Source organism: Myotis yumanensis, unplaced genomic scaffold (genome assembly GCF_028538775.1).
Source record: "Myotis yumanensis isolate MYYU_CA2020_CCGP unplaced genomic scaffold, mMyoYum1.0.hap1 SCAF_14, whole genome shotgun sequence".
Lineage (NCBI taxonomy): Eukaryota > Metazoa > Chordata > Mammalia > Chiroptera > Vespertilionidae > Myotis > Myotis yumanensis.
Window position 1 is genome coordinate 9555405 of NW_027223765.1, and position 15006 is coordinate 9570410.

At 44.2% G+C, this 15006-nt stretch overlaps 1 protein-coding gene across 2 annotated transcripts in view; it reads left to right on the top strand.

Annotated features, from left to right (window-relative positions):
* Positions 1-14707, top strand: part of SACM1L (SAC1 like phosphatidylinositide phosphatase) — a 39152-nt gene extending 24445 nt beyond the window's left edge. For both annotated transcript variants that reach the window (XM_070391671.1, XM_070391673.1), the window contains 9 exons: positions 379-458; positions 2699-2797; positions 5115-5253; positions 8027-8096; positions 8210-8282; positions 9167-9260; positions 9377-9469; positions 10500-10557; positions 13038-14707. In XM_070391671.1, coding sequence (XP_070247772.1) covers positions 379-458; positions 2699-2797; positions 5115-5253; positions 8027-8096; positions 8210-8282; positions 9167-9260; positions 9377-9469; positions 10500-10557; positions 13038-13174 — 843 coding nt within the window. In that variant the 3' untranslated portion in view covers positions 13175-14707. The remainder of the gene's footprint in view (positions 1-378; positions 459-2698; positions 2798-5114; positions 5254-8026; positions 8097-8209; positions 8283-9166; positions 9261-9376; positions 9470-10499; positions 10558-13037) is intronic.
* Positions 14708-15006: the final 299 nt, after the last annotated feature.

The following is a 15006-nucleotide window of genomic DNA, read 5'->3' on the forward strand; positions in this document are numbered from 1 at the left end:
TGGTTGCTGTAAACCTTTGTTTTCCAGAGCTCCTAAGAAGTTGGTTGTCAGCTTCTGGTTTTCTCAGTGTTTTTGTAAGGGAACAAGAGCTTGGAGCTTCCTGGTCCTGCATTTTGCTGATGTCACTCTCTCCTTTTATTTTTTTAAAAATTTATATTTGTATGTATTGATTTGAGAGGGAAGAAAGGAGAGAGAGAAAAACATTGATTTGTTGTTCCACTTATTTAGGCATTCATTGGTTGGTTCTTGTATGTGTCCTGACCGGGATCAAACCTGCAACTTTGGGACAATGCTCTAGCGAACTAAGCTAGCTGGCCAGGCCATCACTCTCTCCTTTCAAATAGACTTAAAGCTATAGTGTTTTTAAATTGTTTACAGGTTAACCAGAAGGGCTCCGAGAAGCCACTTGAACAGGCATTTGCAACAATGGTGTCCTCCTTGGGAAATGGAATGATCAGGTACCTCAATATAAATTTGTTACAAGTCTTTTCGGATTAGATGTATACTTGCACACATACACAAGTATATAGATCCCACATCCTATGCTATATAATAAAAGCCTATTATGCTAAGTGTCTGACTGTTCAACCAGTCACTATGACGTGCACTGACCACCAGGGGGCAGATGCTCCGACCAGTAGGTTAGCTTGCTGCTGAGGTCCGGCTGATTGGGACTGGGCAAGACGGGCCAGACACGTCCTGGAGCCCTCCCACGGTCCCTCCCCGGCCCCAGTCATTCACTGGTGGGGTCCCTTGGCCTGGCCTGCACCTTCTTGCAATCCGGGACCCCTCAGGGGATGTCGAAAGCCAGTTCTGGCCTGATCCCCTCAGTCCAGGCCAAAGGACCCTACCGGTGCACAAATCTGTGCACCGGGCCTCTAGTATTATGTATTTCATAGACATATGTTTTAATTTGTTGGTTTTTTAATACTAGATCAAAGCATGATTTTGTTGGCTTGAAATTTTCTAGCATAATTTCTATTGCAGAATAACTTCTTAGCAGTTGAGTTTAATTTGAACTTTGCAAAAATTTAGTCCCTGATTAAAATCACCTTCTAGAGGCTTTGCATCACTATGGTCATTGGGCCACGAATTACATTTCCTTGTGATAGCTTTGTGTGGTCTCTGTGGTCGCAGCCCCCTCATGAGCTGGAGCACTTTACTCTGGCATGATGGCCTTGTCTAGAGCAGCAGCTTGGCCTCTCCTGTAAGTCACCAGGCAGCAGTTGCAAACCCTGTGTAGCCTTTTCAACAGAGGGCAATTCTAAGATCAGTAGTTGCCTGTGGAGAGGTGCGAGGTAATGAGTCAGCCCATTTGGAGCTTTCTGTGGCAGGAACTGGGGCGGAGGAGGGGCTGTGCTCTGGTAGGAAGGCGTCACAGACACGGGGAAAACTTTCCAAAGAAATAGTACTGGGTTATTTGGGGTTCAGTAGACTAATATACTTAAAATTATCATATTTTCTATTTTATGTAATATTTTATATTATCAAAATAAAACTATGTAACTCCTTCTTAGAAGATATAAATGTGATTTAGGTGCCAGTGAACTACTTAAATTCTTTGAACAAGTCTAGAGCTATTCCTTCTGGTCAGAGCACTCCAAAAATAACTGTCACAGTGTCACTTTTATTGGAGCTGTCACTGAAAATGCGTCCCTCACTCCCGTCTTCCCAGTGCCAAACCTCTCAGTTGGTTAACCTCTATTTTCATACTTATTTCTAGTTTTGTTTTTAACTTCTCCCCTGCAATAATGGAAGTGATAGGAGACCCTTTTTTGACCTTCTTAGAACAAGCCCACAGTCTGGTGATGCCCCGTCAGTTTCTAGGAGCCAAAGGTGTCACCTGAGAGCAGACACCTCCTCTGAGTTGAACTCTGTAGATGAGTGCAGTCTCCTTCTAGTCCTACCTTGTGACTCGGCTTGAGCCTGAGAGGGAAGTTAGGCAGAAATGGGACACGTGAGGATCTTCATGTGTCTGTGGTGCTCAGGTCCTCTGTCCACTCTTCCCCCCTTAACCTTCAGGAATTGGTTCGTGATTTTCCCCTCTCAAGGGGCATTTTTCAGCTCATAGTAGGCTGCCGTCACTGATAAATGTGTTTTAACATTGAAAAGATGTGTGTCTCTTAAGTATCGGATAACTGAACAACAGCCCATCATAGATTGACAAACAGGAAAATTCTACCGTGTGTGTGATGCATAGATATTGGCAAAAGGAAATTTCTTGTTAGTATGGTCAGTAACCAGAGTGGCGGCCATTCTGCCTCTGTTCTTCCCTAGTACACAGCACCATCTAACCATTTTGAACATTTTAAACACTTTGAAAAACAATACAGTGGGACCCTGTCCTTTGCACATGGGGGTAACATGTGTCAGATACTTAGTTGGAGAGGGCTCCTTTATATTGCACGCCTGGTTGCTACACCTGAGTTCACTCCTGCACTGAGCTAGGCTGCTCTGTTCTCAGTCTGAGGGCCTCTAGAAGAGCATGTGAAGGCAGGAGTGGGTGCATTTTCCCTCTGTAGGTTACGAGCGAGAGGAGGTGGGTGTGTGCACAGTGTAAACCTGGAGGGAAGGGGGCCTGCTGTCCCAGGGTAGCTGTGTGCTGTGATATAGAGAGGACAGTCAGCTAGGACGGTATTGTTGTTAGAGGGAAAGTGAGTAACCTTTGGTCAGTTTTGAATATCTTTTGTTTTGGTAGATATATTGCCTTTGACTTCCATAAGGAATGTAAAAATATGAGATGGGATCGACTAAGTATTTTATTGGATCGGGTAGCAGAAATGCAGGATGAATTAAGGTAAGCTATTATTTCCCTGTGGTGGTCGTGGAAAAAGATCTGTGTATATATTAACCATATTTATTCATTGTCTAGCAGACTTACAAATACATTTCCCTGGGTTGACAGCACTTGTCCATACTATTATTTTTAGAGTTTTCTTTTGTTTTTGTTTTTTTAACATATTTTTTATTGATTTAAGAGAAGAAGGGAGGGGGAGAGATAGAAATATCAATGATGAGAGAAATCATTGATCGGCTGCCTTCTGCACTCCCCACACTGAGGATCGAGCCTTGCAACCTGGGCATGTGCCGTGACCAGGAATCGAACCGTGACCTCCTGGTTCACAGGTTGACGTTCAACCACTGAGCCATGCCGGCTGGACTAGATTTTTTTATATTGAAAAGATGAGACTTTATAATTTAGAAATATTTTTAAATTCTTAAAAATGACCCATAACAGGGTATTTTTGTGTTTTTATGAATTATCTTTCACACATTTATAATTTTTACATAATTGACGTTAACTTACACTGTTTAATATTCAGTTGTTTTAACTAAACATTGTCACAGATTTGTGTCATTAGCGTTTCCAGCCCTTGTGAGGCTTGTGTTTAATGGCATTCTGTGTTCCCTTGCGTCATGATACAGTTTCAGTTCAATGCTTTCCTTGGTTGAGTATTTGTTTCCTTTTCTCTTCCTGCCATGGAAGGTTGTGTTGCAGTGAATCACTCTGGGTACATATGTTACTTCTGTTAAATTATTTCCTAAAATAAATTCTTGAGAGTAGAAATTAATGGGTCAAAGGGTCTGAATGTCCTCATAGCATTTTTTTGTGTGCTTTTACCATGCTATTTACTGTGTTGTTCACAGATTTACTGTACTTTGCGCATATGTCAGTCTTTACTTATTTTAAAGCCAGAAGAAGGAATGGAAACCATCCTGTCAATTTGTCTGCCTTAATTAGTATTATCTAGTATTCATCACATGCTGTTCATGCATTCTGCCAAGCACTTTGACTTCTGTGTGTATTATGCGTTATCATTCACACCTTCAAGCAGCCCAGCGTGGTGCTGTCACCTCCATTTTGTAGATGAAAAAATGTAGGCTTGGAGAGATTAGGTTAATCATGTAAAGTCACACAGCTAGTTAAGTTGCCTAAGGAGTAAGGCTAGCAAATCAGTTGCTTGCTGTCAGAGTTCATGCTCTTCGCCTCCATGTGTGTTGTCGAATTTTCGAGTGCAGAGCATTCTCTGAGGAGATTGTTAACACTGCAGGAGACTCAGGAACTGGAGACCAGGTTGGCTCCAGTGCAGACATCTGGTGGTTAAGGGGAGAAAGGGAGACTGATTCTTCAAATACCCCATTACACCTTATAAAATTTTTATTATTTGTTTTAAGAAAGGATTTAAAAATGTTTTAATGTATAACATCCAACCCTTGCTTCAGAAATTCTTAATTTACCTCAAGGCCAACCACCTTCACTTTGAACAAACAGGGAATTCTTTTTTTTTTTTTAAATATTTTTTAATTGATTTTTTACAGAGAGGAAGGGAGAGAGATAGAGAGTTAGAAACATCAATGAGAGAGAAACATCGATCAGCTGCCTCCTGCACATCTCCTACTGGGGATGTGCCCGCAACCCAGGTACATGCCCTTGACCAGAATCGAACCTGGGACCTTTCAGTCCGCAGGCCGACGGTCTATCCACTGAGCCAAACCGGTTTCGGCAAACAGGGAATTCTGACATGGATAGTACAGGGACCGTGTTTCAAGACATCCTGACACATGGGACGGAGGTGGGATGATTATGTCAGGTGAAGCCTCCTCTGGCCTTAGGGAAGCATGGTTGATGCCATGGCAACCTTTACAATCTCCAGCTGAGCTTCTTCACATCTCTTAGGTCAGTGGTTGGCAAACTGCGGCTTGCAAGCCACATGCGGCTCTGTGGCCCCTTGAGTGCGGCTCTTCCACAAAATACCACGTGCGGGCGCGCATGTACAGTGTGATCGAAACTTCGTGGCCCATGCGCAGAAGTCTGTATTTTGTGGAAGAGCCACACTCAAGGGACCAAAGAGCCGCAGTTTGCCGACCACTGTCTAGGTGAAACGACCTGTGATGTTACAGTTGTTGTTTGGATGGGGCGTTCACTTGCCTCAGCACTTCAAACGTCTTTTTGGTCTGTGGGAACCAAGTATCCCTGGATCATGCATTTCCTGTCTGACATTTCAGTTTACTGGTTTTAATAATGTTACTGATCGGAGTCCTGTGTTATAAGAGGTATGTCCTTGGTAGATATAATTGACTTTTATGAGAGTGTTTATACAAATATGTTTTAGTTATTTTCTAGTGGACTCTACTGGCAAGGTGGTGACGAATCAGGAAGGCGTGTTCCGCAGCAACTGCATGGACTGTCTGGACAGAACCAACGTGATCCAGAGTCTGTTAGCTCGGCGCTCGCTTCAGGCCCAGCTGCAGGTGCAGTCCCTCCCTCCCACCCTCCCTTACTTCCTTCCTTTTCTTCCTTTTTTTTCTTTCCTTCCTTTCCTTTCCTTTCTTTCTTTGTCTATTGACTTCAGAGAGGAAGGGAGAAGGAGAAACGTCAATGATGAGAGAATCACTGATCGGCTGCCTCCTGCACGCCCCCTACTTATGATGAAGCCTGAAACTTGGGCATGTGCCTTTGACCGGAGTTGAACCTGGGACCCTTCAGTCCACAGGCCAAGGCTCTATCCACTGAGCCAAACCAGCTAAGGCAGTGGTCGGCAAACTCATTAGTCAGCAGAGCCAAATATCAACAGTACAACGATTGAAATTTCTTTTGAGAGCCAAATGTTTTAAACTTAAACTATATAGGTAGGTACATTGTTATTAACTTAAGTACTCCTAAGGCTTAGGAAGAGCCACACTCAAGGAGCCAAAGAGCTGCAAGTGGCTCGTGAGCCGCAGTTTGCCGACCACGGAGCTAGGGCCTTCTCTTCTTTTATTCAACAGTATAGCAAAAAATTAAAGAAACTTCATCTTTAAAAATCAATAACAAAAAACATTCATGTTGCCCTCACCTTAACCCAGCTTATGTTGTTTTTGTGTCTTGCCATCTGTGGCTGTGCATTTTCCGTGGTCGGTATGTGCATGTGCAAGTTTCAGTTTTGCAATTTCCTCTAGCATCATATATGTCATAATTTTTATGGGTTGCATTCAGTTTTACTAAGTCATTTAGGTTGCTACATTGTTGGCTTATAAATAACACTGTAGAGAGGATATATGCATGTATCATTGTTACTTTATTTCCTTCGGGTTAATTCCTGGAAGTTCAATTACTGGGTTAAAGGGAATTATACACACACACACTCACATATTTTTTCACAAGGGTCATGCCATTTTGGATCACTTACACGGACATCAGTAAGTGATCCATTTCATGGAACTCTTGCCAGCATTAGATATTTCCACTTAAAACTGTTTTCTATGTTAGTAGTACACAGTAGCACCTCCAGGTTGTTTTCATTTGCATCTCTTACTACTGGCCAAGGATATTGACTCCCAGGTAAAAAGCTCTGACACAGCTTTGCTTCATCATTGAGATCATGCTGTTTCAGAAAATAGATGTGAATATTTTCTTCTATTTATGTTTGGACTTAAAAATATGTAGTATCTGCCCTAACCGGTTTGGCTCAGTGGATAGATAGAGCGCCGGCCTGCGGACTCAAGGGTCCCAGGTTCGATTCCGGTCAAGGGCATGTACCTTGGTTGCGGGCACATCCCCAGTAGGGAGTGTGCAGGAGGCAGCTGATCGATGTTTCTCTATCCCTCTCCCTTCCTCTCTGTAAAAAATCAATAAAATATATTTTTAAAAAATATGTAGCATCCAACTTTCTAGATCACATTGGCATTTGTTATGAGGGGCAAACAAAAATGCATCCCAAATGGTTTCCTGCTGAAATAATTAGGAAGCATTCAACTTTGTTCACAGAGGTTTTGTGGCACCCAGGGAGGAACTGTGGCAGTAGAGTACCTCCCCCCGGGATGAATTGTCCCGGAACCCTAAAGTAGCATGTGCCCAGGGCGTGGACTCCCTCTTGGAGGTTCTCCAGTTTCCTGTTGAATTGGGTGCTTGTCAGTCTGTTGGGTTGACTTCAGAGTGTGTTTTTCAATAGCGGCAACATTAAGAATGGTGTTTTCCAAGGCTGATGAACAAAACTCTACTTAACCAGGTTCTGTAAGCTACAGTGAACTGTTCTAATGCTGAATATGGTGGTATAAACCTGACCGATTGTAGACACTCGGGGCAGGAACCTCTCTGGTGTCATCAGTGCCGGATGCACTGGGGTGGGGACGCCAGGGGTGCCTCTTTCCATTTCCAGTGAGGGCAGAGCTGCTACCCCGCTGAGGTCACTGAGGTTACCACACCTGTGCTGTGTCTGGGGTAGACACAGAGAAGACGGTGGTTCTGAGAGGGTTGAGGGTCCACGACCAAGCCCAATGCAGGGCTTTCTAACCAGTGACCACTGAACCCAAAGGAGCCACGGGTGCCCAGGAATCCTGAAATGATATGTGAAGGGCTTCATGGGTATGCAGTTTGTGGGCAGGTAGAGTTCATCCATTTCTCGCTGGTTAGGGGGTAAGTTTGGGGTGAGGAAGCCTGGGGATGGTGAATTGTGGGGAAGGCAGAGGGGTAAAGGCAGTGGAAGGAGGAAGCGATGGCAGGAATCTCACAGGAGCGTTCACTTTCTCCTTTTCCTTTCCCTCCACTCCTCCCCCAAGTACTGACAGCCCTGCCTGTTCCCTTGGTGCTGGGGCTGCGGGGGAACCCTCAGAGAGGCTTTGCCCCCTGGCTGGGCAGAGGGCCTGGGTCCACTGGGACCTCAACAAGGAACGCACCTCCTGCCTGCAGCCAGAACCAGGAACCACGTGAAGCGATTTGAGGATGGTCTGCTTTTTCTTGCCCTTTTTTTTAGTTAATCCTCACCCGAAGATATTTTTCCATTGATTTTAAGAGAGAGTGGAAGGGAGAGGGAGAGACAGAGAGAAACACGATTGGTTGCCTCCTGTATGCACCCCGAAAAGGGCCAGGGAACCTGCAACCAAGGTACGTGCCCTTGACCAGAATTAAACCTGGGACCCCTCAGTCTGCAGGCCGACACTCTTACCTACTGAGCCAAACCAGCTAGGGCAGGACGGTCTGCTTTTTCTTTTAAATCCTGGGTGCTGAAACCTAGTAGATGTAAACATGGGGTCCTTCTCATTTCAGAGACTAGGTGTTTTGCATGTGGGACAAAAGCTTGAAGAACAAGATGAATTTGAGAAGATTTACAAAAATGGTAGGTGTTTTAATAGAGGCAAAGTTACTCAAATTTTGAAATAAATTAATATTTTAGATTTAGAACTCTGGTTGTCATTTTCATCATCAGCTGCTTTTTACTTTTTTTCACAGCCTGGGCTGACAACGCAAATGCTTGTGCCAAACAGTATGCGGGAACTGGTGCCTTGAAGACTGACTTTACCAGGCAAGCCATGCTTTTTAAATAACATTCGGTGTTCACAGGTCTGGGCCACCTGGACAGCTTTCAGACAGCAGCAATAAGAGCAAACAGCAGCGCCCGGGCCCCATTAGACCAGTCAGGTCGGGTGAGGCCCAGGCTTGCTCGTGGGCTCTTCGCCTCCCTGGGTGATTCACATGCACAGCGAGGATTGAGAACAACAGCTCTTCAGTTCTCAGATGTACTGGGCCCCCGAGTCCCTGGTTAGGGCCAGCAGTTCTGGGGCGGGCCTGAGATTCTGCACCTCTAAGCAAGCACCCGGTTTCTGACGCTGCTCCTGGGACCACACTGATAGCGAGAGGTGGGACCACTGAATTTGTTACCGATGCGGGTGGGCTTTTTCCGCTGTGTGGATTCCCTGGGAGCAAAATAGGATTTCTTAGCCTTTCTGCTGTTTCATACCCCTTAACCTGGACTTTGTGTTTCTCCTCTTATTTCTGGTCTTTGCAAAGGGAACTGAATGCTTTTCCTCTTTGTGCTACTTTGGTGGTGTTTTAGAAAGAGAATACATATTCTTGGACCCCACTACTGGTCATTTGTGAGGTATCTCCTTTATAGGTTCAGGGTTGATTTTAAAAATTGTCGTAACTCCCTTATCTCCGTAACACACACTTACTGGTCACTTTTTCTCACACTGTAAAACTGGGGGAATTTAATATGCAAATACAGTGGGGCCTTGACTTAAGAGTTTAATTCGTTCCGAGACTGAGCTCGTTAACTCAAATTACTCTATCAACTCAATGCAAAAAATCGGCTGAGAGACAGCTGGTATCTCAAAAAACTCGTTAGTCGGGACACTCGTAAGTCAAGGCCCCACTGTATGTAACTCAAAATTGACCTCTTTCAACCAGAACTGGGAAGAGAACTCAGCTGGGACTTGTAAAGGACGGCTGGAACTCACTGATTCGGTATTACAAGAACAACTTTTCTGATGGATTCAGACAAGTGAGTTTGTATTTGATGCTGATTATTGGTCATTGGTGGTTGCACCTTTGCACTGTTCCTCAGTAATGTGTGCACACCTGACTTGGGAGTTAATGGTTTTCTTCTGTCTGTTCTAGGACGCCATAGACTTGTTTCTGGGGAACTACTCGGTGGACGAATTAGAATCTCATAGTCCTCTAAGTGTTCCACGGGATTTGAAATTTCTGGCGGTAAGAAACCTTATTTTTTCAAGTTATTAAAAGCATTGTATCTGAGGGTATAAATGGTGCCAACTCCCCTTGATTTAAAACATTTATGAATTCTAAATGGAATATAAATGCTCCGGTTTCCCCTAGGAGTGTACTGGGAGAGGAGTAAAGAAACTTCGGAGCATTTTTCTTTCAGATTTCACTCCGTCTTGCACATCCTTTTAATGCAAGAACCATAGCAAGGGGAACGTAAAAGGCTTCTCATTTCAGGAAGACTCCACGCCCCTTACGTGCAGGGATTGTTGGAGGCAACCTTGTGTCTCAGAAGGCAAAGTACAGGCATATGCCTCAGAGATACTGCGGTGTCAGTTCCAGATACCGCAGTGCAGCGGCTATCGCCACGCAGTGAGTCACGGGAACTCTTGGTTTCCCAGTGCATGTAAACGCTTGCACTGTGCTGTAGTCTGAAGTGGGCAATAGCATTATGTCTAAAAAAAAGCAATGTACAGATCTTAATTAAAAAAAAAATTTATTGCTAAAAAATGCTAACCATCACCTGAGCCTGTAAGAAAATGGCCTTGGCGGGCTTGCTTGACACAGGGTTGCCACAAACCTTCAATTTGTTTAAAAAAAAAAAAAAAGGGCAAAGCGCAGTAAGAAGTACAATAAAACAAGGTGTGCTTGTACGGTTCCGGTACTTCTCTCCTTTTTGACTCCTTTTACCAGACTTGCAGGAGCCACTCTGGGGTCCCATTCCAGTGGGCAGAGTCCTGGAAGGAAGGGGGCCTGGTGTCCTTGGCTCGCATCTGGGCAGCTGCCCTCCATGTGGTACTTGATTTGGAGCAAAGTCATGCTTCTCACGTTTGATTACTTAACCATCTAAAGGTCTAGGCAGCTGTGACTAACCCCTAAGTGGTGATGTTTTTTGAAAAAAGATATTTGTATATTAGATAGCGGACGAGGTTTATTCTCTTTCAGGGAAAGCAAACTGATTATGCAACCACTAGGGAGCATTCTTACTGATGTTTTCTCTCTCTGTTCTCTCTCCCAGTTGCCTATTATCATGGTCGTGGCCTTTTCAATGTGCATTATCTGCCTCCTTATGGCTGGTAAGTCTGCTCCTATTTCACCATCTTACACTCGTTTAGAATGTTGAACTTTCCTTGTATAGCATCTTGAGTTTTAGAGTCTACTCAACACTTGATGTTCCCCAAATAAATTCAGTGAGTAGAATGAACAGGTAAGATTAGTCCTTAGATGTGACCAGAGGAAAAAATATACTCGGTAGCTTCATAAATGTTTTTTTCCTGTTATCATCTGCTTTCTAGAGATAAGCTAACTACTCTTAATATTTTGATGTTTTAATCTTGAAATATACATTTTTTAAAAACTTGTTTTTTCCACTGAGCAATATAAACCTTTTCCATGTTCTTTATTTATTTATTTTTTTAAAATATATATTTTATTGATTTTTCACAGAGAGGAATGGAGAGGGATAGAGAGTCAGAAACATCGATGAGAGAGAAACATCGACCAGCTGCCCCCTGCACACCCCCCACTGGAGATGTGCCCGCAACCAAGGCACATGCCCTTGACCGGAATCGAACCTGGGACCCCTCAGTCCGCAGGCCGACGCTCCATCCACTGAGCCAAACCGGCTAGGGCCATGTTCTTTATTTTTAAAGACTCCAAAGTATTCCATTTATGGATGTATAGTTTATTTAACCAATCACCTATTGGACAAATGTTGTTAGTAGGTTAATATAGTACTTATTAAATTTTAACAGATTGAGAGCAAAATTGCCTACGGACTGAGCTGCAAGGTCTTTACTGGTTTTCTTTTTTTCTCTCAATATTTTCTTGTAACTAAGTTACTAAGCACCTAAGATTCACGTGTCTCCATTAAGTACTCTGCAGTCTCTGGGAATTGGCGCCTGCCTGGGCTGTATTGTGCTCTTGTACTGGGTCAGCCTCCAGTCTCCACCCCCACCCTGCATTCCTTGGGCTAACATTTCTCAGCCTGGACCCTATTCAGATGCCGCCCCCATGCGCCCCCCAAAAACACACACAGTGTTCCCTGATTCTCCCACCAGGCGCCCTTTCCTCCTCTGATTTCCATAGCACTCGTAAGCCCCCCCCCCCCCCCCCTTTAACTTCCTAAGCACCTAGGATTTCTTTTTTTCGTGTGCCTCTCAGTGGTAATGATCTGCACACCCCTCTCTCACTGGATCAGCACCTTCCTGAGTGCATAGACGGTCTCTCTCCTTGGTTACTGCCTGCATCCGGGGTATAGGAAGTCCCCAGCTCAGTTTGCTGAATGAAGGACTCCTGTTTCACCCCCACCACACAGGTTCTGCCCACCCGCTCCTGGAAGGGAGCCAGTCCCTCTCATCTGCATCTCCTGGGGTGGTGAGCATTGCAGCAGCCACTGTGGGGAAGGAGGCGGCCTATGGTTGCTTTAACACAGGGCTTACTTTTTTTTTTTTTGCTAAGTTTACTTAGGAAATTTTTTCTGTCAAGAGTTAGATAATCAATAGTTTACACTTTGCAAACTACCTGTGATCTCTGTTGTGCACTTTGTTTTTACCACTCTAATAAGGTAAAAAGCCTTCTTAGCTCATAGTGTAATAACAGGCCCAGGGCTGGAGGGCATAGGGATCACCGTGTGGCACAAATGGTCCCGTGTCAGGTGTGGGCAGAAGGAAGGGGACAGGGCCAGCCAGCATGTGCTTCCTGGTCCCTCAGGCCTGCAGGCTGTTTACTCCCAAATCCTCTGACTGCTTTCTTCACAACACCGCCCAATGCCATTTCCTGGGAGTCCCCCCACTGTTGAGTTAGTTGTGCTATTTTTATTTTTATTTTTTACTGTGGACTTGCATTTCCTTGTAAAGTCCCGTCCCCCCCTGAGAGGCAGGAGAGCCAGGGCTGGGCATGGCCTGAGTACCTGGACAGTTGTCTGGGGAACGGTGGGGGCAGGGGGCTTGTGAGGAGCAGCCTTTCTCCTTTGTCCAGGAAGAATTTTGAGACTCAAGAGCTGGGAAAATGAGCAATCACACAGATTTTGTTATGTTTTTAAGTAGAAAGATACTGAATGCTGTGGATGGTAATATCTCATGTCAGTTGCTTGCTATGAAATAATGAGCCTTGTGGAGTTTATATACAGTAGTGTCTGATTTTCAGTCCCTACTTTGGTATCTAAGAGACTAGGACCCCCTTGCAGCATGCTTTCCCACAGCCCTCAGGAGTGGGTCCCCACCTTGCTTTCCTCTCCACCAAGGAGGCCAGTGTGATCACACGGACAGGGTACACAAGGTCCACTCCTCAGGGACTGCAGCAAAGTCCAGCTTGCCTGGCCTGCTGCTGACCTTCGTGAGCTGCAGGGCTGAGAAGTGCCCTCAGCACTGGTTACATGTTATTCAAATAGGCTACCAAGCCCAGCCAGAGCTTGAGAACTGCTGGCCTAAAGCTCAAGCGAGAGGTTCTGTATTTTGTAAACTTTTAATGTCCAAGATGTGCTGAACGGCTGAATATTGGCTCTGGTCTCAGTAAATGACTTACTTATCAACTCTTTGTTTTTTTGTATCAACAGGTGACACTTGGACAGAAACACTGGCCTATGTGCTCTTCTGGGGAGTTGCAAGCGTTGGAACATTTTTTATTATCCTTTACAACGGCAAAGATTTTGTCGATGCTCCCAGATTGGTCCAGAAAGAAAAGATAGACTGAGTTTGTGTCTGTGGAAAGCGGCTTGGCCTGCAAGACTCCATCCTGCAGAACTGGAGTCTTTACTGACCCGCTTTCCACAGGAGCCGAGGTCTTAGGAAGCCTTTACCCCGAGCACATCTGTCTGTGCGGGGCGCTGACTGACCATTGGTGATCTGCCTGGTGATCTCTACTGTTGGACGCTGTGTTTATAATCTGAAGCTGTTCTGTAATTCAAACATAACCTGAATTCAGCTCACAGAGGGAAGGAATCTGTCCATTGTCAGTTTAATCAACTATTGGAGAATAAGTAATATATATCAAAAATCTAGCTTTCATTGTGTAAAACAGTCCATTGTTCATCTAGCTCAGTTTCATTATCGTCACTATGGAAGCATTACTGTTGGCAAGCATACTTTCCTACACACCTTCGGACTCTTCTTAATGGACGCTAACTGCTCTGCTTATAAAGTGTAAGTTTTCTCCATTCATCAAGGAGCTTGACAACACAGCCATGACTTCGCGGTGGGAAGAGAAGGGGCCGTGTTCCTGGGAGTCTCTGTGGGGCTGCCTTAGGAGCTCAGCTTCTTCAAGTGTGATGGAAAGTTCAGGTATGCTGTACCTTTTTTAAAGGGTATAAATGAAATCAAAGATTGTAAAGTCTCTCTCTTATGCTAATGGTCCAAAGTCACCTGATTTTAGGACTGCCCTTGGCTGCTCAGCTGCTTCCTCCGGACCCTTCAAGGCAGCGTGGGCCTCTGAGAGGCTCTTGTCCGGGGTCGGTGGTGTGGGAGGTACCGCTGGGATGCTTCCCCTGTAAAGCTGCTGTTAGCCATCAATAGTGTAAGATGTAGTGCTTCCAGGTAGCACAGTTCTTCAAATCAAGGACCAACTTCAGCTCTAATTTATGTATAAAAACAAACCTGAAAACCATGCTTTAGAGGCTGTGCAGAGGTCTAAGTCAGACTGTATATTCAAACTGTAATTATGAGGTTTAAATGGTAGGAAAGTATGTGAGGTAGTACAACTGCCACTGTCTTAAAACAGCTCAGTTAAATATGCAACCATGTGTGTTATGCTTGAAAACATGTGCAGTTCTTTCAGTAGTAATCTTGTTCTCCTCAAATATCTCTAAAAGCGCCTTCAACATCACCTTTTATAAACAATAAGTTACTGCTTTTAGAAACTAAAAGTAACAGCTGGCAAACCTTCTGTAGCGTAAAATCAGTCATTAAAACTCACAATAGGGAAAGTGATTAGAATACCTATTCTTAACATGTAAATAAGCAGAATTTGTTCCAAAGATGAAATGTTGAAACTTAGTTCATGTCTGCTGTAACCTATTACTCACATGCTACTGGGTGTTTAACGTTGAGAGCTCATTTCAACTACAGCACAAATGGAGCTGACCCTGGTGCGGCTGCTTTGCGATGAATGGACTAATTAATGGTGGGCCGATAGTAAGGTTCTACACTGCAGAACCTTGCAATGATTTCACTTCCAAATTCACGTACTGTACATCCTGAGTGAAAATAAAATGTCATATTTTCTAACTACTGTCGATGTCGTTCCTGCACTTGTCTTGAAAGGATTGTTCTTTTTTATTACATGTTTAAAATCTTGCAAAGCAATGCAGGTCATTACATAAAAATTAGACAACGTAAAGGAACCAGAAATCCTACTTTCTAGTATCACTTAAGAAACTGTGTTCATCCTTCTAATTATTTCCTAGTTACAGATAAAACCGGGGAAGTATTTAATGAAGTATAATGTCCATACAAAGAAGTCCTCTGTCCCCCCTCCAGATTGCAATTTACTTTTAAAAATAATACAGGTCCCAATTGAGAAGTGGAATA